Source organism: Scyliorhinus canicula, chromosome 23 (assembly GCF_902713615.1).
Source record: "Scyliorhinus canicula chromosome 23, sScyCan1.1, whole genome shotgun sequence".
Taxonomy (NCBI): Eukaryota; Metazoa; Chordata; class Chondrichthyes; order Carcharhiniformes; family Scyliorhinidae; genus Scyliorhinus; species Scyliorhinus canicula.
In genome coordinates, this window is record NC_052168.1 from 2,008,101 (window position 1) to 2,032,594 (window position 24,494).

General features: G+C 44.6%; 1 protein-coding gene across 43 annotated transcripts in view; it reads right to left on the minus strand.

The window, feature by feature from the left end:
* Positions 1–24,494, minus strand: part of LOC119956648 (sarcoplasmic reticulum histidine-rich calcium-binding protein-like) — a 53,060-nt gene that overhangs the window by 19,985 nt on the left and 8,581 nt on the right. For 15 of the 43 annotated variants that reach the window (XM_038784027.1, XM_038784014.1, XM_038784011.1 and 12 more), the window contains exons 6-33: positions 20,402–20,437; positions 18,135–18,161; positions 17,765–17,800; positions 15,845–15,901; positions 14,551–14,586; positions 14,368–14,403; positions 14,221–14,277; positions 12,473–12,508; positions 12,290–12,325; positions 12,143–12,199; positions 10,603–10,638; positions 10,420–10,455; positions 10,273–10,329; positions 8,729–8,764; positions 8,546–8,581; positions 8,399–8,455; positions 6,719–6,754; positions 6,536–6,571; positions 6,389–6,445; positions 4,858–4,893; positions 4,675–4,710; positions 4,528–4,584; positions 2,847–2,882; positions 2,664–2,699; positions 2,517–2,573; positions 712–747; positions 529–564; positions 382–438 (exon numbers count right to left, since the gene is read on the minus strand). In XM_038784027.1, the coding sequence (XP_038639955.1) occupies positions 382–438; positions 529–564; positions 712–747; positions 2,517–2,573; positions 2,664–2,699; positions 2,847–2,882; positions 4,528–4,584; positions 4,675–4,710; positions 4,858–4,893; positions 6,389–6,445; positions 6,536–6,571; positions 6,719–6,754; positions 8,399–8,455; positions 8,546–8,581; positions 8,729–8,764; positions 10,273–10,329; positions 10,420–10,455; positions 10,603–10,638; positions 12,143–12,199; positions 12,290–12,325; positions 12,473–12,508; positions 14,221–14,277; positions 14,368–14,403; positions 14,551–14,586; positions 15,845–15,901; positions 17,765–17,800; positions 18,135–18,161; positions 20,402–20,437 (1,188 nt within the window). The remainder of the gene's footprint in view (positions 1–381; positions 439–528; positions 565–711; positions 748–2,516; positions 2,574–2,663; positions 2,700–2,846; positions 2,883–4,527; positions 4,585–4,674; positions 4,711–4,857; positions 4,894–6,388; positions 6,446–6,535; positions 6,572–6,718; positions 6,755–8,398; positions 8,456–8,545; positions 8,582–8,728; positions 8,765–10,272; positions 10,330–10,419; positions 10,456–10,602; positions 10,639–12,142; positions 12,200–12,289; positions 12,326–12,472; positions 12,509–14,220; positions 14,278–14,367; positions 14,404–14,550; positions 14,587–15,844; positions 15,902–17,764; positions 17,801–18,134; positions 18,162–20,401; positions 20,438–24,494) is intronic. The other 28 variants (XM_038784024.1, XM_038784017.1, XM_038784002.1 and 25 more) reach the window with 21 other exon arrangements.

The following is a 24,494-nucleotide window of genomic DNA, read 5'->3' on the forward strand; positions in this document are numbered from 1 at the left end:
GGCTCCGTGAGGCAGCAGTGCTAACCACTGTGCTGCCCGAAGTCTCCTCAGTATTAACTAAACCCCAGTTTGGTGGCATCCACACATATTGAAATTACTGATTCCCGAGTCCAAATAGTTTCAGTGAATGATGAGTAACAGCGATTCCAGCACCGATCCCTGTGGAACATCACTTCCCACCTTCCCCCAGACTGAGTAACTACTTTTAACCCCCACTGTGTGTTTGCTGTTTTGTAACCAGCTCACTCTCCCATTCTGCTACTTGTCCCGACTCCACGTCTATTTGACATAATTTCAATACAGAGTTAGTTAATCCTCATGGACCCAGCTCCCATATATTAGCCCCGTCAATAATCCCCCCACACAGAGAGATCTACAAACCATCATCTTCTCTGGAAACAATCACTTTGCTTTTCCTATTGGCAATTTCATCAGAATCTGAAATGAAAACCGGTTTTTGATTAGAAACTTCGATTCGATTTAGAAATGTTGTTTTGATTAGAGATATTAAGATATAAATATCGATACCTTGAGTCTCCGAGTGACTGGCTCTTTCTAAAGAATCTAGAATAGAGAGAAGAGAATTTCAGTTCACCAATCACAGCAAAGCCTCTGTGTCCAGTTATCAGAATGGTTTCAAACTGTCCGTCCCGTTTTAATGATATTGAAATCTGTAACGGTGACATATTGTTGGAAGATCGGGATAAATACCTTTAGTATCCGCCTCACTCTCATTCTCCACAGAATCTGAAACACAGGGAACAGGATTTCAGATTCCAGACCACACGTTCCGATATCCCAATGGTTTTCAATGTTCCCAATCCCACTGCAAACACCCACACACTCCGCACCTGGACAGGTGACATCTCCACATAGAATTTTATATTGAATTACTGAGGATTTACTGCCCATAAACAGGCCACTCGGCCCAATAATCCTGTGCTGGGGTTTATGGCCAATATGAGCTGCCTTCCATCCATCTCCATCTCATCCCCTCAACATCTCCTTCTATTCCTTTCCCATTTCCTGTTCATCCAGCTTCCCTGTAAATGTGCTGATTGTATTTTCCTCGACCACTCCTTGTGGGAGTGAGTTCCACATCCCACCACTCTCTGGGTAAGAGTTTCCTCCAGAAATCCCTGTTGGATTTATTAGTAACTCTTATATTCATCACGCTAAGGTTTGGCCCCATGGTCAATGGGAACCAATTATCTCCGTGTACAATATCAAACTGTCATTATTGTTGGAAACCCCTCTATCAGCTCACTCCCTCAGTTTTCTATTTTTTAGAGAATAAAGCCCTGACCTGTTCAGTCTCTCCTTTCTTTTTAATAAATTTAGAATACCCAATTCATTTTTTCCAATTGGGGGCCAATTTAGCGTGGCCAATCCATCTACCCTGCACATTTTGGGGTTGTGGGGGGCGAAACTCACGCAAACACGGGGAGAATGTGCAAACTCCAGACAGACAGGGACACAGAGCTGAGATCGAACACTGTTCAGTCTCTCCTGATCATTCCAACCTTCTCAGTTCCAGTATTGTCCTTGTGAATCTATACCGCATGTTCTCCAATTTCCCCATTTGTTTGTGTAACATGGAGACAGGAACTGTGTCCCAACGTTACAATGTGGACAAATCAAGGTTCCAGACACCTTCAGCAGAACCTCTCTGCTTTCCAATTACATCTCATTGGAAATGAATCCCAATGATTTAATCTACCTTTTATCTCCTTATGAACATGTGTCACATGTTTTCATGATCTGTGTACCTGTAGCCCCCAGATCGCTCTGTTCCCCAAACCCCATTTAGACTCTGATTTTCCGAGGAGTCTGTGGCCTCCTTAACCTTCCCACCAAAACCCACCAACACCTCACATTTATTACACTGACATTTATATACCAATCACCTGCTGAACTTGAATGTTTTTCCAGTCTCCTCATTATTTGTATTTTTATTTTTTTATGAATTTAGAGTACCCAATTAATTCTTTCCAATTAAGGGGCAATTTAGCGTGACCAATCCACCTACCCTGCACATCTTTGGGTTGTGGGGGTGAAACCCACGCAGACACGGGGAGAATGTGCAAACTCCACACGGACAGTGACCCAGAGTCAGGATCGAACCCGGGTCCTCGGCTCCGTGAGGCAGCAGTGCTAACCACTGCGCTGCCCGAAGTCTCCTCAGTATTAACTAAACCCCAGTTTGGTGACATCCACACATTTTTAAATTTCTGATTCCCGAGTCCAAATAATTTCAGAGAATGATGAGTAACAGCGATTCCAGCACCGATCCCTGTGGAACATCACTTCCCACCTTCCCCCAGACTGAGTAACTACCTTTAACCCCCACTGTGTGTTTGCTGTTTTGTAACCAGCTCACTCTCCCATTCTGCTACTTGTCCCGACTCCACGTCTATTTGACATCATTTCAATACAGAGTTAGTTAATCCTCATGGACCCAGCTCCCATATATTAGCCCCGTCAATAATCCCCCCCACACAGAGAGATCTACAAACCATCATCTTCTCTGGAAACAATCACTTTGCTTTTCCTGTTGGCAACTTCATCAGAATCTGAAATGAAAACCGGTTTTAGATTAGAAACTTCGATTCTATTTAGAAATGTAGTTTCGATTAGAGATATTAAAATATAAATATCGATACCTTGAGTCTCCGAGTGACTGGCTCGTTCTAAAGAATCTAGAATAGAGAGAAGAGAATTTCAGTTCACCAATCACAGCAAAGCCTCTGTGTCCAGTTATCAGAATGGTTTCAAACTGTCCGTCCCGTTTTAATGATATTGAAATCTGTAACGGTGACATATTGTTGGAAGATCGGGATAAATACCTTTAGTATCCGCCTCACTCTCATTCTCCACAGAATCTGAAACACAGTGAACAGGATTTCAGATTCCAGACCACACGTTCCGATATCCCAATGGTTTTCAATGTTCCCAATCCCACTGGAAACACCCACACACTCAGCACCTGGACAGGTGACATCTCCACATAGAATTTTATGTTCGAATTACTGAGGATTTACATCCCATAAACAGGCCATTCGGCCCAATGGCCCTGTGCTGGGGTTTATGCCCATCATGATGTTAGACCATAAGACATAGGAGCAGAATGAAGCCATTCAGCCCATCGATTTGAGGTGTGCTGTTGATTCTGCCCAACATGAGCTCCTGCCACCCATCTCCATCTCATCCTATCAACATCTCCTTCTATTCCTTTCCCATTTCCTGTTTATCCAGATTCCCTGTAAATGTGTTGATTGTATTTTCCTCGACCACTCCCTGTGGGAGTGAGTTCCACATCTCACCACTCTCTGGATAATGAATTCTCCAGAAATCCTTGTTGGATTTATTAGTAACTCTTATATTTATCACGCTCAGTTTTGGCCCCATGGTCAATGGGAACCAATTATCTCCGTGTACCCTATCAAAGTGTAATTATTGTTGGAAACTCCTCTATCAGCTCACCCCCCTCAATTTTCTCTTCTATTAAGAATAGAGCCCTGACCTGTTCAGTCTCTCTGATCATTCTAACCTTCTCAGTTCCAGTATTGCCCTTGTTTACCTATTCCCCAGATTCTCCAATGTTTCCGTTTGTTTTGTGTAACATGGAGACAGGAACTGTGTCCTGATTTCACAATGTGGACTAATCAACTTTCCAGTCCATATAGTCTCTGCATTTCAATTCTGACTCATTGGAAATGAATCCCAGTGATTTATGTTTCTGACCTCTGGAATCGGCCTCACTAGTTTTAATGATTTGTGTACCTATTGCCCCAGATCGCTCTGTTCCCCAAACCCCATTTAAACTCTGATTTTCCGAGGAGTCTGTGGCCTCCTTAACCTTCCCACCAAAACCCACCAACACCTTACATTTATTACACTGAAATTTCTGTACCATTCACCTGCTGAACCTGAATGTTTATTCCTGTCTCCTCAGTATTTCCTTTTTATAAAAATCAATTTAGAGTACCCAATTCATTCTTTCCAATTAAGGGGCAATTTAGCGTGACCAATCCAACTACCCTGCACATCTTTGGGTTGTGGGGGTGAGACCCACGCAGACACGGGGAGAATGTGCAAACTCCACACGGAGAGTGACCCAGAGTCAGGATCGAACCCGGGTCCTCGGCTCCGTGAGGCAGCAGTGCTAACCACTGTGCTGCCCGAAGTCTCCTCAGTATTAACTAAACCCCAGTTTGGTGGCATCCACACATATTGAAATTACTGATTCCTGAGTCCAAATAATTTCAGTGGATGATGAGTAACAGCGATTCCAGCACCGATCCCTGTGGAACATCACTTCCCACCTTCCCCCACACTGAGTAACTACCTTTAACCCCCACTGTGTGTTTGCTGTTTTGTAACCAGCTCACTCTCCCATTCTGCTACTTGTCCCGACTCCACGTCTATTTGACATCATTTCAATACAGAGTTAGTTAATCCTCATGGACCCAGCTCCCATATATTAGCCCCGTCAATAATCCCCCCCACACAGAGAGATCTACAAACCATCATCTTCTCTGGAAACAATCACTTTGCTTTTCCTGTTGGCAACTTCATCAGAATCTGAAATGAAAACCGGTTTGTGATTAGAAACTTCGATTCGATTTAGAAATGTAGTTTTGATTTGAGATATTAAAATATAAATATCGATACCTTGAGTCTCCGAGTGACTGGCTCGTTCTAAAGAATCTAGAATAGAGAGAAGAGAATTTCAGTTCACCAATCACAGCAAAGCCTCTGTGTCCAGTTATCAGAATGGTTTCAAACTGTCCGTCCCGTTTTAATGATATTGAAATCTGTAACGGTGACATATTGTTGGAAGATCGGGATAAATACCTTTAGTATCTGCCTCACTCTCATTCTCCACAGAGTCTGAAACACAGGGAACAGGATTTCAGATTCCAGACCACACATTCCGATATCCCAATGGTTTTCAATGTTCCCAATCCCACCCACACACTCCGCACCTGGACAGGTGACATCGCCAGATAGAATTGTATATTGATTTACTGAGGATTTACATCCCATAAACAGGCCATTCGGCCCAATGGCCCTGTGCTGGAGTTTATGCCCAACATGGGCTTTATCCACCCATCAACATCTCCTTCTGTTCCTTTCCCACTTCTCGTTTATCCAGCTTCCCTGTAAATGTGTGGATTGTATTTTCCTCGACCAGTCCCTGTGGGAGTGAGATCCACATCTCACCACTCTCTGGGTAAGAGTTTCCTCCAGAAATCCCTGTTGGATTTATTAGTAACTCTTATATTCATCACGTTCAGTTTTGGCCCCATGGTCAATGGGAACCAATTATCCCCGTGTACCCTATCAAACTGTCATTATTGTTGGAAACTCCTCCATCAGGTTGCCCCCTCAGTTTTCTCTTTGTCAGAGAAAAGAGCCCAAACCTCTTCAGTCTCTCCTTTCATTTTAATAAACGTAGAATACCCAATTCATCTTTTCCAATTGAGGGGCAATTTAGCGTGGCCAATCCAGCTAACCTGCACATTTTGGGGTTGTGGGGGGGAAACTCACGCAAACACGGGGAGAATGTGCAAACTCCAGACAGACAGGGACACAGAGCTGAGATCGAACACTGTTCAGTCTCTCCTGATCATTCTAACCTTCTCAGTTCCAGTATTGTCCTTGTTAATCTATACCGCATGTTCTCCAATTTCCCCATTTGTTTGTGTAACATGGAGACAGGAACTGTGTCTCGACGTTACAATGTGGATGAATCAAGGTTCCAGACACCTTCAGCATAACCTCTCTGCTTTCCAATTACATCTCATTGGAAATGAATCCCAATGATTTAATCTACCTTTTGTCTCATGAACATGTGTCACATGTTTTAATGATTTGTGTACCTATTGCCCCAGATCGCTCTGTTCCCCAAACCCCAGTTAGACTCTGATTTTCCGAGGAGGCTGTGGCCTCCTTAACCTTCCCACCAAAACCCACCAACACCTCACATTTATTACACTGAAATTTCTGTACCAATCACCTGCTGAACCTGAATGTTTGTTGCTGTTTCCTCAGTATTAACTAAACCCCAGTTTGGTGACATCCACACATATTGAAATTACTGATTCCCGAGTCCAAATAGTTTCAGTGGATGATGAGTAACAGCGATTCCAGCACCGATCCCTGTGGAACATCACTTCCCACCTTCCCCCAGACTGAGTTACTACCTTTAACCCTCACTATGTGTTTGCTGTTTTGTAACCAGCTCACTCTCCCATTCTGCTACTTGTCCCGACTCCACGTCTATTTGACATCATTTCAATACAGAGTTAGTTAATCCACATGGACCCAGCTCCCATATATTAGCCCCGTCAATAACCCCCCCAACACAGAGAGATCTACAAACCATCATCTTCTCTGGAAACAATCACTTTGCTTTTCCTGTTGGCAACTTCATCAGAATCTGAAATGAAAACCGGTTTGTGATTAGAAACTTCGATTCGATTTAGAAATGTAGTTTTGATTAGAGATATTAAAATATAAATATCGATACCTTGAGTCTCCGAGTGACTGGCTCTTTCTAAAGAATCTAGAATAGAGAGAAGAGTATTTCAGTTCACCAATCACAGCAAAGCCTCTGTGTCCAGTTATCAGAATGGTTTCAAACTGTCCGTCCCGTTTTAATGATATTGAAATCTGTAACGGTGACATATTGTTGGAAGATCGGGATAAATACCTTTAGTATCCGCCTCACTCTCATTCTCCACAGAATCTGAAACACAGGGAACAGAATTTCAGATTCCAGACCACACGTTCCAATTTCCCAATGGTTTTCAATGTTCCCAATCCCACTGCAAACACCCACACACTCCGCACCTGGACAGGTGACATCTCCACATAGAATTTTATATTGAATTACTGAGGATTTGCTGCACAGGAACAGGCCATTCGGCCCAATGGCCCTGTGCTGGGGTTTATGCCCATCATGATGTTAGACCATAAGACACAGGAGCAGAATGAAGCCATTCAGCCCATCGATTTGAGGTGTGCTGGAGATTCTGCCCAACATGAGGTTCCTCCCACCCGTCTCCATCTCATCCCATCAACATCTCCTTCTATTCCTTTCCCATTTCCTGTTTATCCAGATTCCCTGAAATGTGTTGATTGTATTTTCCTCGACCACTCCGTGTGGGAGTGAGTTCCACATCTCACCACTCTCTGGGTAACGAATTTCCTCCAGAAATCCTTATTGGATTTAGTAGTAACTCTTATATTTATCATGCTCAGTTTTGGCTCCATGGTCAATGGGAACCAATTATCTCCGTGTACCCTATCAAAGTGTAATTATTGTTGGAAACTCCTCCATCAGGTTGCCCCCTCAGTTTTCTCTTCTATTGAGAATAGAGCCCTGACCTGTTCAGTCTCTCTGATCATTCTAATTTTCTCAGTTCCAGTATTGCCCTTGTTTACCTATTCCCCAGATTCTCCAATGTTTCCGTTTGTTTTGTGTAACATGGAGACAGGAACTGTGTCCTGATTTCACAATGTGGACTAATCAACTTTCCAGTCCATAAACTCTCTGCATTTCAATTCTGACTCATTGGAAATGAATCCCAGTGATTTATTTTTCTGACCTCTGGAATCAGCCTCACTAGTTTTAATGATTTGTGTACCTATTGCCCCAGATCGCTCTGTTTCCCAAACCCCATTTAAACTCTGATTTTCCGAGGAGTCTGTGGCCTCCTTAACCTTCCCACCAAAACCCACCAACACCTCACATTTAGTACACTGAAATTTCTGTACAAATCACCTGCTGAACTTGAATGTTTATTCCTGTCTCCTCAGTATTTCCTTTTTTAAAAATCAATTTAGAGTACCCAATTCATTTTTTCCAATTCAAGGGGCAATTTAGCGTGGCCAATCCCCCTACCCTGCACATCTTTGGGTTGTGGGGGTGAAACCCACACAGACACGGGGAGAATGTGCAAACTCCACACGGACAGTGACCCAGAGTCAGGATCGAACCCGGGACCTCGGCTCTGTGAGGCAGCAGTGCTAACTACTGCGCTGCCCGAAGTCTCCTCAGTATTAACTAAACCCCAGTTTGGTGACATCCACACATATTGAAATTACTGATTCCCAAGTCCAAATAATTTCAGTGGATGATGAGTAACAGCGATTCCAGCACCGATCCCTGTGGAACATCACTTCCCACCTTCCCCCAGATTGAGTTACTACCTTTAACCCCCACTGTGTGTTTGCTGTTTTGTAACCAGCTCACTCTCCCATTCTGCTACTTGTCCCGACTCCACGTCTATTTGACATCATTTCAATACAGAGTTAGTTAATCCTCATGGACCCAGCTCCCATATATTAGCCCCGTCAATAATCCCCCCACACAGAGAGATCTACAAACCATCATCTTCTCTGGAAACAATCACTTTGCTTTTCCTGTTGGCAACTTCATCAGAATCTGGAATGAAAACCGGTTTGTGATTAGAAACTTCGATTCTATTTAGAAATGTAGTTTTGATTAGAGATATTAAAATATAAATATCGATACCTTGAGTCTCCGAGTGACTGGCTCGTTCTAAAGAATCTAGAATAGAGAGAAGAGAATTTCAGTTCACCAATCACAGCAAAGCCTCTGTGTCCAGTTATCAGAATGGTTTCAAACTGTCCGTCCCGTTTTAATGATATTGAAATCTGTAACGGTGACATATTGTTGGAAGATCGGGATAAATACCTTTAGTATCCGCCTCACTCTCATTCTCCACAGAATCTGAAACACAGGGAACAGGATTTCAGATTCCAGACCACACATTCCGATATCCCAATGGTTTTCAATGTTCCCAATCCCACTGCAAACACCCACACACTCCGCACCTGGACAGGTGACATCTCCACATAGAATTTTATATTGAATTACTGAGGATTTACATCCCATAAACAGGCCATTCGGCCCAATGGCCCTGTGCTGGAGTTTATGCCCAACATGGGCTTTATCCACCCATCAACATCTCCTTCTGTTCCTTTCCCACTTCTCGTTTATCCAGCTTCCCTGTAAATGTGTTGATTGTATTTTACTCGACCAGTCCCTGTGGGAGTGAGATCCACATCCCACCACTCTCTGGGTAAGAGTTTCCTCCAGAAATCTCTGTTGGATTTATTAGTAACTCTTATATTCATCACGTTCAGTTGTGTCTCATGGTCAATGGGAACCAATTATCTCCGTGTACCCTATCTAACTGTAATTATTGTTGGAAACTCCTCCATCAGGTCCCCCCTCAGTTTTCTCTTTGTCAGAGAAAAGAGCCCAAACCTCTTCAGTCTCTCCTTTCATTTTAATAAACGTAGAATACCCAATTCATCTTTTCCAATTGAGGGGCAATTTAGCGTGGCCAATCCACCTAACCTGCACATTTTGGGGTTGTGGGGGGGCGAAACACACGCAAACACGGGGAGAATGTGCAAACTCCAGACAGACAGGGACACAGAGCTGAGATCGAACACTGTTCAGTCTCTCCTGATCATTCTAACCTTCTCAGTTCCAGTATTGTCCTTGTGAATCTACACCGCATATTCTCCAATTTCCCCATTTGTTTGTGTAACATGGAGACAGGAACTGTGTCCCGACGTTACAATGTGGACGAAGCAAGGTTCCAGACACCTTCAGCAGAACCTCTCTGCTTTCCAATTACATCTAATTGGAAATGAATCCCAATGATTTAATCTACCTTTTATCTCCTTATGAACATGTGTCACACGTTTTAATGATTTGTGTACCTATTGCCCCAGATCACTCTGTTCCCCAAACCCCAGTTAGACTCTGATTTTCCGAGGAGGCTGTGGCCTCCTTAACCTTCCCACCAAAACCCACCAACACCTCACATTTGTTACACTGAAATTTCTGTACCAATCACCTGCTGAACCTGAATGTTTGTTGCTGTCTCCTCAGTATTAACTAAACCCCAGTTTGGTGGCATCCACACATATTGAAATTACTGATTCCTGAGTCCAAATAGTTTCAGTGAATGATGAGTAACAGCGATTCCAGCACCGATCCCTGTGGAACATCACTTCCCACCTTCCCCCAGACTGAGTTACTACCTTTAACCCTCACTGTGTGTTTGCTGTTTTGTAACCAGCTCACTCTCCCATTCTGCTACTTGTCCCGACTCCACGTCTATTTGACATAATTTCAATATAGAGTTAGTTAATCCTCATGGACCCAGCTCCCATATATTAGCCCCGTCAATAATCCCCCCCCACACAGAAAGATCTACAAACCATTATCTTCTCTGGAAACAATCACTTTGCTTTTCCTGTTGGCAACTTCATCAGAATCTGAAATGAAAACCGGTTTGTGATTAGAAACTTCGATTCGATTGAGAAATGTAGTTTTGATTAGAGATATTAAAATATAAATATTGATACCTTGAGTCTCCGAGTGACTGGCTCTTTCTAAAGAATCTAGAATAGAGAGAAGAGAATTTCAGTTCACCAATCACAGCAAAGCCTCTGTGTCCAGTTATCAGAATGGTTTCAAACTGTCCGTCCCGTTTTAATGATATTGAAATCTGTAACGGTGACATATTGTTGGAAGATCGGGATAAATACCTTTAGTATCCGCCTCACTCTCATTCTCCACAGAGTCTGAAACACAGGGAACAGAATTTCAGATTCCAGACCACACGTTCCGATATCCCAATGGTTTTCAATGTTCCCAATCCCACTGCAAACACCCACACACTCCGCACCTGGACAGGTGACATCTCCACATAGAATTTTATATTGAATTACTGAGGATTTACTGCACAGGAACAGGCCATTCGGCCCAATGGCCCTGTGCTGGAGTTTATGCCCAACATGGGCTTTATCCACCCATCAACATCTCCTTCTGTTCCTTTCCCACTTCTCGTTTATCCAGCTTCCCTGTAAATTGATTGTATTTTACTCGACCAGTCCCTGTGGGAGTGAGATCCACATCCCACCACTCTCTGGGTAAGAGTTTCCTCCAGAAATCTCTGTTGGATTTATTAGTAACTCTTATATTCATCACGTTCAGTTGTGTCTCATGGTCAATGGGAACCAATTATCCCCGTGTACCCTATCTAACTGTAATTATTGTTGGAAACTCCTCCATCAGGTCCCCCCTCAGTTTTCTCTTTGTCAGAGAAAAGAGCCCAAACCTCTTCAGTCTCTCCTTTCATTTTAATAAACGTAGAATACCCAATTCATCTTTTCCAATTGAGGGGCAATTTAGCGTAGCCAATCCACCTAACCTGCACATTTTGGGGTTGTGGGGGGGCGAAACTCACGCAAACACGGGGAGAATGTGCAAACTCCAGACAGACAGGGACACAGAGCTGAGATCGAACACTGTTCAGTCTCTCCTGATCATTCCAACCTTCTCAGTTCCAGTATTGTCCTTGTGAATCTACACCGCATGTTCTCCAATTTCCCCATTTGTTTGTGTAACATGGAGACAGGAACTGTGTCCCGACGTTACAATGTGGACAAATCAAGGTTCCAGACACCTTCAGCATAACCTCTCTGCTTTCCAATTACATCTCATTGGAAATGAATCCCAATGATTTAATCTACCTTTTATCTCCTTATGAACATGTGTCACACGTTTTAATGATTTGTGTACCTATTGCCCCAGATCACTCTGTTCCCCAAACCCCAGTTAGACTCTGATTTTCCGAGGAGTCTGTGGCCTCCTTAACCTTCCCACCAAAACCCACCAACGCCTCACATTTATGACACTGAAATTTCTGTACCAACCACCTGCTGAACCTGAATGTTTGTTGCTGTCTCCTCAGTATTAACTAAACCCCAGTTTGGTGGCATCCACACATATTGAAATTACTGATTCCTGAGTCCAAATAGTTTCAGTGAATGATGAGTAACAGCGATTCCAGCACCGATCCCTGTGGAACATCACTTCCCACCTTCCCCCAGACTGAGTTACTACCTTTAACCCTCACTGTGTGTTTGCTGTTTTGTAACCAGCTCACTCTCCCATTCTGCTACTTGTCCCGACTCCACGTCTATTTGACATAATTTCAATATAGAGTTAGTTAATCCTCATGGACCCAGCTCCCATATATTAGCCCCGTCAATAATCCCCCCCCACACAGAGAGATCTACAAACCATCATCTTCTCTGGAAACAATCACTTTGCTTTTCCTGTTGGCAACTTCATCAGAATCTGAAATGAAAACCGGTTTGTGATTAGAAACTTCGATTCGATTGAGAAATGTAGTTTTGATTAGAGATATTAAAATATAAATATTGATACCTTGATTCTCCGAGTGACTGGCTCTTTCTAAAGAATCTAGAATAGAGAGAAGAGAATTTCAGTTCACCAATCACAGCAAAGCCTCTGTGTCCAGTTATCAGAATGGTTTCAAACTGTCCGTCCCGTTTTAATGATATTGAAATCTGTAACGGTGACATATTGTTGGAAGATCGGGATAAATACCTTTAGTATCCGCCTCACTCTCATTCTCCACAGAGTCTGAAACACAGGGAACAGAATTTCAGATTCCAGACCACACGTTCCGATATCCCAATGGTTTTCAATGTTCCCAATCCCACTGCAAACACCCACACACTCCGCACCTGGACAGGTGACATCTCCACATAGAATTTTATATTGAATTACTGAGGATTTACTGCACAGGAACAGGCCATTCGGCCCAATGGCCCTGTGCTGGGGTTTATGCCCATCATGACGTTAGACCATAAGACACAGGAGCAGAATGAAGCCATTCAGCCCATCGATTTGAGGTATGCTGGAGATCTTGCCCAACATGAGGTTCCTCCCACCCGTCTCCATCTCATCCCATCAACATTTCCTTCTATTCCTTTCCCATTTCCTCTTTATCCAGATTCCTTGAAATGTGTTGATTGTATTTTCCTCGACCACTCCCTGTGGGAGTGAGTTCCACATCTCACCCTCTCTGGATAACGAATTTCCTCCAGAAATCCTTGTTGGATTTAGTAGTAACTCTTATATTTATCACGCTCAGTTTTGTCCCCATGGTCAATGGGAACCAATTATCTCCGTGTACCCTATCAAAGTTTCATTATTGTTGGAAACTCCTCCATCAGGTTGCCCCCTCAGTTTTCTCTTCTATTGAGAATAGAGCCCTGACCTGTTCAGTCTCTCTGATCATTCTAACCTTCTCAGTTCCAGTATTGCCCTTGTTTACCTATTCCCCAGATTCTCCAATGTTTCCGTTTGTTTTGTGTGACATGGAGACAGGAACTGTGTCCTGATTTCACAATGTGGACTAATCAAGTTTCCAGTCCATAAACTCTCTGTATTTCAATTCTGACTCATTGGAAATGAATCCCAGTGATTTATTTTTCTGACCTCTGGAATCAGCCTCACTAGTTTTAATGATTTGTGTACCTATTGCCCCAGATCGCTCTGTTCCCCAAACCCCATTTAAACTCTGATTTTCCGAGGAGGCTGTGGCCGTCTTAACCTTCCCACCAAAACCCACCAACACCTCACATTTATTACACTGAAATTTCTGTACCATTCACCTGCTGAACTTGAATGTTTATTCCTGTCTCCTCAGTATTTCCTTTTTTATAAATCAATTTAGATTACCCAATTAATTCTTTCCAATTAAGGGGAAATTTAGCGTGACCAATCCAACTACCCTGCACATCTTTGGGTTGTGGGGGTGAAACCCACGCAGACACGGGGAGAATGTGCAAACTCCACACGGACAGTGACCCAGAGTCAGGATCAAACCCGGGTCCTCGGCTCCGTGAGGCAGCAGTGCAAAATCCACACGGAGGGTGACCCAGAGTCAGGATCGAACCCGGGTCCTCGGCTCTGTGAGGCAGTAGTGCTAACCACTGCGTTGCCCGAAGTCTCCTCAGTATTAACTAAACCCCAGTTTGGTGGCATCCACACATATTGAAATTACTGATTCCCGAGTCCAAATAGTTTCAGTGGATGATGAGTAACAGCGATTCCAGCACCGATCCCTGTGGAACATCACTTCCCACCTTCCCCCAGACTGAGTTACTACCTTTAACCCTCACTGTGTGTTTGCTGTTTTGTAACCAGCTCACTCTCCATTCTGCTACTTGTCCCGACTCCACGTCTATTTGACATCATTTCAATACAGAGTTAGTTAATCCACATGGACCCAGCTCTCATATATTAGCCCCGTCAATAATCCCCCCCACACAGAGAGATCTACAAACCATCATCTTCTCTGGAAACAATCACTTTGCTTTTCCTGTTGGCAACTTCATCAGAATCTGGAATGAAAACCGGTTTGTGATCAGAAACTTCGATTCGATTTAGAAATGTAGTTTTGATTAGAGATATTAAAATATAAATATCGATACCTTGAGTCTCCGAGTGACTGGCTCGTTCTAAAGAATCTAGAATAGAGAGAAGAGAATTTCAGTTCACCAATCACAGCAAAGCCTCTGTGTCCAGTTATCAGAATGGTTTCAAACTGTCCGTCCCGTTTTAATGATATTGAAATCTGTAACGGTGACATATTGTTGGAAGATCGGGATAAATACCTTTAGTATCCGCCTCACTCTCATTCTCCACAGAATCTGAAACACAGGGAACAGAATTTCAGATTCCAGACCATATGATTTGATTTATTATTGTCACATGTATTAGTATACAGTGAAAAGTATTGTTTCTTGCATGCTGTACAAACAATGCATACCGTACATAGGGAAGGAGAGACTGCAGAACGTAATGAACATTGTTAGAGAGTTTAAAAGAATTAGAATTAAATTTTTGAATCATAGAACGAGAGTAAAAGATAGAATCAGAGGGTAAGGTGGGCACTGCTTGCAAGAAGTCGCTCCGGCGCCGTCTTGGATTTTTTATTTTCGACATCGGTTCCGATATCCCAATGGTTTTTAATGTTCCCAATCCCACTGCAAACACCCACACACTCCGCACCTGGACAGGTGTCATCTCCACATAGAATTCTATATTGAATTACTGGGGATTTACTGCACAGGAACAGGCCATTCGGCCCAATGGCCCTGTGTTGGAGTTTATGCCCAACATGGGCTTCATCCCACCCACCAACATCTCCTTCGATTCCTTTCCCAAAGATCTTCCTCCAGGAATCCCAATTGGATTGATCAGTGACTTTTTTATTTATTGCCCTTTTGTTCTTCGCCCAGTCAATGGAAATTATTTATTCTTTGTGAATCTGACAACTGGAATAAAATTTGTAAATATGTTTTCCTCGTCACACCCTCAGCTTTGTGTTTTCCAGGGAATAGGCCCCTAACCTGTTCAGTCTCTCCAGATCTTTCAATCTTTTCAGTTTTGTGCAACATGGAGACGGGAACTGTGTCCCTTCGTTACAATGTGGACAAATCAAGGTTCCAGACACCTTCAGCAGAACCTCTCTGCTTTCCAATTACGTCTCATTGGAAATGAGTCCCAATGATTTATTTGCTTTTTTTGACCTTCGGAATCTGTCTCACTAGTTTTTTTGAAATAAATTTAGAGTAGCCAAGTTTTTTTATCCAATTAAGGGGCAATTTAGCGTGGCCAATCCACCTACCCTGCACATCTTTGGGTTGTGGAGGCGAAACCCACGCAGACACCGGGAGAATGTGCAAACTCCACACGGACACTGACCCGGGATCGAACCCGGGACCTCGGTGTCGTGCGGCAGCAGTGCTAACCACTGCGCCATCGTGCTGCCCACTGTCTCACTAGTTTTAATGATTCATGCCCAAAATGAGCTTCCTGCAACCCGTCTCCATCTCATCCTCTCAACAACGTCACCCATATATTAGCCCCGTCAATAATCCCCCCCACACAGAGAGATCTACAAACCATCATCTTCTCTGGAACCAATCACTTTGCTTTTCCTGTTGGCAACTTCATCGGAATCTGAAATGAAAACCGTTTTTTGATTCGAAAATGGAAAATGAGTGTGAAATGTTCACAATTAAAAGTGTGTCCCTGTCACAAGTTGTGTTTTTCTCCCACTCACACATTGCAGCACCCACTGAATCCATACCTCACCCTGAGCTACACTCCCATCGCTCGGAGACCCAGCGTGGGATTAGGGTAATTTCCCAGGAAACTGGGGGCTGTATCCCAATGTCTCCAGGGTCAGTGTGAATCTGACCCCTGCTGCTGCCACATTCCCAAACCAGGCCAGGCTGGTGGCCTGCTGCCAATCGGAACTCAATGGAGTTTCCTCGAACAAAGACTGGTCGAGCTGACGAATTCTTGCCTGGGTGTGAGATTGTATTTACCCCACTCTCTGTCCCTCTGTCCTTCAATAAGTTAAACCTCACCTTGGGCTCTAATGGACTGATTCTCCAGAGGCCTCATTAGCAACTTTACAACTGCCTGGAACCATCCATTATTGTAATCTGATACATTATTAAAATAATAAAAGACAAACCTTAAGCCGCTGAGTGACTCTGATCTTCTAATGAAGCTCGGTTAGCAGCACATTAGATCTGGCAGAAACTCCTAAACCGAACATACACTGCTCACGCTGTGAGAGTGCTAATAATATAATTGCACCAACATCCGTTCAAATATTGATTCACTGCATCTTTGATATCATCACCGCCAATACATTACAATCAGAAAGCAGTTGTTTGGAATTTCAGGAGGACTGTTTGTATGCTGGGTAATATTTCTGTTCAATTCTGTTCAACATGTTACTTTAATAAATGGCTGCTTAGGTTTGAAATCCCTCTGAAACAAACAATATTGAAGTCTGTACCTTGCACATTAGAGTGACTTCTGTTCTCTAAAGATTCCGAAATGTAAATAATCCTGGTTGTAATGTTACACAGAAAATATTCAACGACCCGCTCATTATCATTGAGGCCATTGGGGTATTTGAGCTGGATTAGGATTAGCAATGGGGTCATTCTCCAGGGTTAGGGTGAGTGTTGGGGGTCATTGTGCAGGGTTAGGGTGAGGGTAAGAGTTAGGGTCATTGCTTAGGGTTCACCATTACAGATGATCAGTCGGACCTACCCAGCTGCTCAAAGCTCTGCCAGTTCTCAGATCCCTCAGTCCCCCTCTCTCCTGCTATCTTCAATCCTTTAAAACATCTTGCCATCTGATCTGCTCAATGATTATCCTGTCAGCTTTCATCCTCTCCCACCACCTTCGCTCACCCGGTCCCACCAAAGTGGCTCAGTGTAAACAGTACACATGTTATCATGTGAATTACCCAATATTGGATTAGAGCTGGCATGAACTAATGAACTAGTGCCAAGAACTACTGCCCTTCCCTGAATGCCCCAAGGTGATGGTGAGCTGCCTTCTTGAATCGCTGCAGTCTATGAGGTGGTACACCCACCGTGCTGTTAGAGAGGGAGTTCCAGAGTTTTAACACCGGTGATATATTTCCAAGTTAAGATGATGTGGGTCTCGGAGGGTAGCTCGAGGGGATGGTGTTCTATTGTGTCTGCTGCCCTCGCCCTTCTAGATGGGAATGTTCATAGGTTTGGAAGGTGCTGCCTAAGGAGCCTTGGTGAGTTACGGCAGTGCATCTTACAGGCGGTACACACGGCTGCCGTTGTGCGTGGGTGGTGGAGGGAGTGAACATTGAAGGTGGTGGTTGGGTTGCTCATCAAGTGGGGCTGCTTTGACCCGGATGATGTTAGAGGAATGCTGCTGGGCCACGGGATTACCCTACCCCCAACTCTGGTGAAACTTTCCCCCGAGTGAGGAGAGGAGAGGGGAACACTGGGAGGTAGAGAGAAAGTTTGAGATACTAACCTTCAGTGAGACTCTCATCGGAGCGGCCAGAGATTCCTGCCAAAAGTACAGAGACAGAGAGATTAATGAGAGAGGGAGAGTGTTGGAAGGTTTCACATCACTCTATCTATCTCTGTTTATCTTTATTGCTCTGCCTCCTGTTCTATCCGTTTGTCTTTTGGTCTCACTCTCTTTCACTCCTGCTCTCTCCCTTTCTGCTTCTCAATTGGAGGATAGAACGAATGAAGCCAGCAGCATAAATGTACCGGAGGAACCAGATAGTGTGACACATATACTTCAGCTCGTTTGTTCTCATAATACTGCAGTATGAGAATTTAGCGATTTAATCAAGGTCATTTAGAACTCAAACTAATTATTGATATGTACAAACCTTCAATAGCAACAGATCCTTGTTTATCTGCAGAAAGAAACAATTACATGAATATGAAAATTAAATTGGATAAAATCATTTAAACTGCTGTTCATTTGCATAGATTGTTATTCTCTCATTGCTTATCGTGGTTAGTTATTGTTTATTCTTTTACAGGATGTTTTACAGGCTAGGCCACCATTTATTACCCATCTCTAGTTACCCTTCACAAGGTGATGGTGAGTTGCCTGGAACGGCTGCAGTCTGTGAGGTGTAGGTATACCCACAGTGCTGTTAGGGAGAGAGTTCCAGGATGTTGCCCCAGTGACAGTGAAGGAACGGCCGATATATTTCCAAGTCAGGGTGGTGAGTGACTCGGAGGGGAAGCTCCAGGTGGTGTTATTTGCAGGAAGCTGGAACATAGTGGTCGTGGGTTTAGAAGGAATCTTAGTGAGTTGCTGCATTGCATCTTGTAGATGGTACACACGGCTGCCGCTGTGCTTTGGGCAGGGGAGGGAGTGAATGTTGAGGTGGTGGATGGGGTGCCAATCAAGCGGGACTGCTTTGTCCTGGATGGTGTTGAGCTTCTTGAGTGTTGTTGGAGCCGCGCTCATCCAGGCAAGTGGAGAGTATCCCATCACACTCCTGACTTGTGCCTTGTAGATGGTGGACAGGCTTTGGGGAGTCAGGAAGTGAGTTACTCACCGCAAGATTCCAGCCTCTGACCTGCCCCGGTAGCCACAGTATTAATGTGGTTGGTCCAGTTCAGTTTCTGATCAATGGTAACCCCCAGGATGTTGATAGTGGGACATTCAGCGATGGTAATGCTATTGAATGTCAAGGGGGAGATGATTAGATCCTCTCTTGTTTGAAATGGCCATTGTCTGGCACTTGTGTGTCACCAATATAACTTTCCACTTGTCAGCCCCAAGCCTGGATATTGTCCAGATCTTGCTGCATTTGGACACGGACTGCTTCATTATCTGAGGAGTCGCAAATGGTGCTGAACATTGTGCAGTCATCCGCAAACATCCCCACTTCTGACCTTATGATGGAAGGAATGTCATTGATGAAGCAGCTGAAGAGGATTGAGCCGAGGACACTACCCTGAGGAACTCCTGCAGTGATGTCCTGGAGCTGAGATGATTGACCTCCAACCACCACAACCATCTTCCTTTGTGCCGGGTATGACTCCAGCCAGCGGAGAGTTTCCCCCCTGAATCCCATTGACTCCAGTTTAGCTCGGGCTCCTTGATGCCACACTCGGTCAGATGCTGCCTCGATATCAAGGGCAGTCACTCTAACCTCTAGAACTCAGCTCCTTTGGCCATAATTGAACAAAGGTAATGAAGTCCTCGGGAACGCAAAGTGAATATCGATGACAGATGAGTGGTGATTGGGGCCACTTGATAGTTCTTGGGCATCACCTTCGATCACTTTACTGATAATTGAGAGGATCCTGAGTGGTAATTGGCTGGGTTGGATTTCTCCTGTGATTTTTGGATGAAGTTGGACACTAGCCAGTAATCCTGTGTAAAAAGGCTGATTGGCTCCAGGTTCCAGTATTGGGTGATGTATAATCTATATAATTTTTTAATTTTTCCAATTAAGGGGCAATTTAGCGTGGCCAATCTACCTAACTGCACGTCTTTGGGTTGTGGAGACCCACGCAGACACGGGGAGAATGTGCAAACTCCACACGGACAGTGACCCAGAGCCGGGATCGAACCTGGGACCTCAGCGCCGTGAGGCAGCAGTGCTAACCACTGTGCCACCGTGCCGCCAGGGTGTTCTGTAATCTAGATTATCTTGTTTTTTGTAAAGTGAGTTGAGACTAAGTGGAGTGTATAAACAACAAATGCTGATTTGGGGAAGAATACAGAGGAAGATCCCAGAAAATATGGACATGAATCTCAAAGCCAGGATACCCTGAAAGCGGCTGACAGTCTGCCCTGTGTTCGCTGATTGCAGTGGGGGTTACTGACAGACAGGTGAATGCAAGCTCTCCCCCGACCCAGGATGAATCAAGAGGGACGATCAGACAGAGTTCCTGCTCCTTGTCATTGTCCAGTGTTGGTCTTGGTCTTGGATGGGGGTCAGCTGCTGTCTGGGTAGCGAAACCCGTCGACACTCACTAACCACCTGCCCCGTGAGGAACGACTCCAGGGCGGGGGGGGGGGGGGCGAGTGTGGAATATCCCAATCCCTGAGGAACCACCTCCCAATATCCGGACTGTCAGGAGAGGAGGGGACAGGCCGGAAGCGGAAGAGGAAAATTGATATACTGACCGTCACCGAGACTCTCGTCAGAGTGGCTGGAAAATCCTGCAACAAAACAGAGAGGCAGTGAGATTAAAACAATACTTGCTGAAGGAGGGGGTGATATCAGAGTGTTTCACATCACAGAGCTGGGGAGCTGCCACACCCTCACACTGGCAGCTCATTCGGAACTTGCTGTGGCCCCTCCCTCTCTGTCACTGAATAAAATGAGCAACAGGAGGATATACTGGAAGCTGCTGAACAGGAGGTCAAAGGGCAGACTACAGCCATAATCCGACACTGTCTGTCTGTCTGTTTGGTCACTCCCTCTGCTCTCTGATTGGGGCTGGGCTAATGGGAGCAACAGGATAGAAGGATTTTTTGTGGTCTGCATTAACGATTTTGATTTAAAAAGTGTGATTAATAATTGTGCAGCGGGTCCTGTGGTGCGGTGGTACAGTGGTTAGCACAGCTGCCTCACAGCATCAGAGTACCACGTTCGATTCACGGCTCGGGTCACTGAATGTGCGGAGTCTGCACGTTATCCCCGTGTCTGCGTGGGTTTCCTCCGGGTGCTCCGGTTTCCTCCCACAGTCCAAAGATGTGCAGGTCAGGTGGATTGGCCGTGATAAATTGCCCCTTAGTGTCCAAAAGTGTAGGTGGGGTTAGGGGAATAGGGTGGGTGATTAGGCCTATTTAGAGTGCTCTTTTGAAGGTTTGGAGTTTTGACAAAGAGTCATCTGGACTCGAAACGTGAGCTCTTTTCTCTCCCTACAGATGCTGCCAGACCTGCTGAGATTTCCCAGCATTTTCTCTTTCGTTTCAGATTCCAGCATCCGCAGTAATTTGCTTTTATCCAGTGCCCTTTTGAAGGGTCGGTGCAGAGTCGATGGGCCGAATGGCCTCCTTCTGCACTGTAGGGATTCTATGATTCTATGCTACAGAATTGGCCGTGTGGTTGATGGTGAGGAGGATAGTTATAAACTTCAGCAAGATACCAATGGATTGGGCAGAAAAGTGGCAAATGCAGTTAAATCCTGAGGAAGGAGGTAATGTATTTGGGGAGGACGAAGAAGGTGAAGGGAATAGGTGATACACGGAAGGATACTCAGGTGTGGGGGAAACAGAGGGACCTTGGAATATATGTCCATATATACCTGAATGTATCAGGACAGTAATGAGATGGTTAAGAAAACAAATACATTTGTTTGGTAGCTGCAGCATCAAACAGGCAGGCAGTGAGCGGGATTATGCTATAAATGTTCAAAATACTAGTTAGATCACAGCGACAGCTCTATGTACAGACACAATGCTGGGTGGGAGGGTGAGCTGTGAGGAGGAGGCAGAGATGCTTCAGTGTGATTTGGACAAGTTGAGTGAGTGGGCAAATGGATGGCAGATGCAGTATAATTTGGATAAATACGAGGTGATCCACTTTGGTAGCAAAAACAGGATGGCAGATTGTTATCTGAATGGCTATAGATTGGGAGAGGCGAATGTGCGATGTCCTTGTACACCATTTGCTGAAGGTAAGCATGCAGCTGCAGCAGGCGGTAAAGAAGGCCAATGGTATTCTGGCCTTCATTGCGAGAGGATTCGAGGACAGGAGCAGGGATGTCTTGCTGCAATTATACAGGGTCCTTGGTGAGGTCACACCTGGAATATCGTCTGTAATTTTGGTCTTCATTGCTGTAAATGACTGTGTGGCCTGGAATCATGCAAACTTCACACTTTAGACAATATGGCAGGAGGACCGAGAATCCAGAAGCCCCGCCCCCATTTCCAACAGGTGTTTTCACTGGTCGGGGAATGGGGGAGGGAGGTGACTCACACCTATGGGAAACCTGAACCCAGAAGAGATTGAGCTCAGTGCCGAGTTCAAACAGACCCCGTTCTCTTTGCTGGAGTGAGGTGCATTTTCCATAGTGTCCGATTTAAGATTTTTAAGAATAAACATGAATGTGCATAAAAGGTGGATAAAGTCTGTGGAACTGTCAATCTGTTAATTTATTTAAGTCCTAGGGCAGCATGGTGGCGCAGTGGTTAGCACTGCTGCCTCACGGCTCTGAGGTCCCAGGTTTGATCCCGGCTCTGGGCCACTGTCCGTGTGGAGTTTGCACATTCTCCCTGTGTTTGTGTGGGTTTCGCCCCCACAACTCAAAGTTATGCAAGGTAGGTGGATTGGCCACGCTAAATTGCCCCTTAATTGGAAAAAAATGATTTTGGTATTCTAAATTTATTTTTAAAAAATTATTTAAGTCCTAGAACATAGAACATAGAACATTACAGCGCAGTACAGGCCCTTCAGCCCTCGATGTTGTGCCGTCCTGTGAAACCCCTCTAAAGCCCATCTACACTATTCCCTTATCGTCCATATGTCTATCCAATGACCATTTGAATGCGTTTAGTGTTGGCGAGTCCACTACTGTTGCAGGCAGGGCATTCCACGCCCTTACTACTCTGAGTAAAGAACCTACCTCTGACATCTGTCCTATATCTATCTCCCCTCAATTTAAAGCTATGTCCCCTCGTGCTGGACATCACCATCTGAGGAAAAAGGCTCTCACTGTCCACCCTATCTAATCCTCTGATCATCTTGTATGCCTCAATTAAGTCACCTCTTAACCTTCTTCTCTCTAACGAAAACAGCCTCAAGTCCTTCAGCCCTTCCGCATAAGATCTTCCCTCCATACCAGGCAACATCCTTGTAAATCTCCTCGGTACCCTTTCCAATGCTTCCACATCCTTCCTATAATGTGGCGACCAGAACTGCACACAATACTCCAAATGCGGCCGCACCAGAGTTTTGTACAACTGCAACATGACCTCATGGCTCCGAAACTCAATCCCTCTACCAATAAAAGCGAACACACTGTACGCCTTCTTAACAACCCTCTCAACCGCGGTGGCAACTTTCAGGGATCTATGGACATGGACACCGAGATCTCTCTGCTCATCCACACTACCAAGAATCTTACCATTAGCCCAGTGTTCTGTCTTCCTCTACTCTTTAAATTTTGGGAAAATAAAAACAGCCTTCTATGTCCCTCAGTTGAAAAAAAAAATCACTGTTTACAATTTCAATAGCTGTTCCTTAATATAAGCCTGAGGGCTATCATTATAGTTTTATTGGGCTTTACTCCATCCATAACCTTTCATCACAGTGAGGGAGGGTGGGGTTCTTGAAATTCACAGTTTGATTGAAAGCTCCAACAGGTTATTAAGAGATTACCTATCTTTGTTGTAGGGCTATGCATACAAATGATTGTTTTTCTGAGGGATTTGAATGGACTCTTACAATTACAGATAGTGAAGTCTGTAATGGATGCTTCGAACATTATTTTATTTAATCTCAGCATGGCTCCTGAGATCTGCCTCTCATAGATACTGGGTGAATTGGCTTGATGTAAGAAAAAGGTAGGTGGGTGGGGTGGACATGGGTTGGCATGAGATGAAACCAAGCTGGCACATGGCCCATAAAGCGCCACGGGGGATGGGTAGATGGGCATAGGTTGGCATGGAGAGTATGAGGGACCATGGGGAGGTAGTGGGTGGTTGCATAGATGGGGCATGGGTAGTGATTGGAGGGGCAAGGGGAGAGGGTTGTTTTTTGTGTTACAATTTGAATTACAACTGGGATAAAGACCCAGAGTAACGAGGGGACCCGTAACCAGCCGGTTCCGCGCCTGGAAGCCTCTGAACTGTTTCCTGGGGTGGTGGGCACGGCTTCCGTACACATTCCCCTCACCACGAGGGACTGTTTCTCCTGAGGTGGATGCAATGAGGCAGGAATTTTCCCAACTCTGTGCACCTGGCTCGGGAATAAAGCTGCATTTAACAAAAACAGGAGTGTTTCACTGAAAGTGGCGGAACCCACAGGGGACCATGATCTGGACAGAGGGATTAGGCTGGGCAATCTGCCCCAGACTGGTTCCGAATGACTTCCCATTGTCCTGTAAATTCCTACAATTCCACAACATGGGAGAGATACAGGTAGAGAGCACATGACAGAAATAGGAGATACTTCACTCCTTTTTTAAAAAATTTAGATTACCCAATTATTTTTTCCAATTAAGGGGCAATTTAGCACGGCCAATCCACCTACTCTGCACATGTTTTTTTT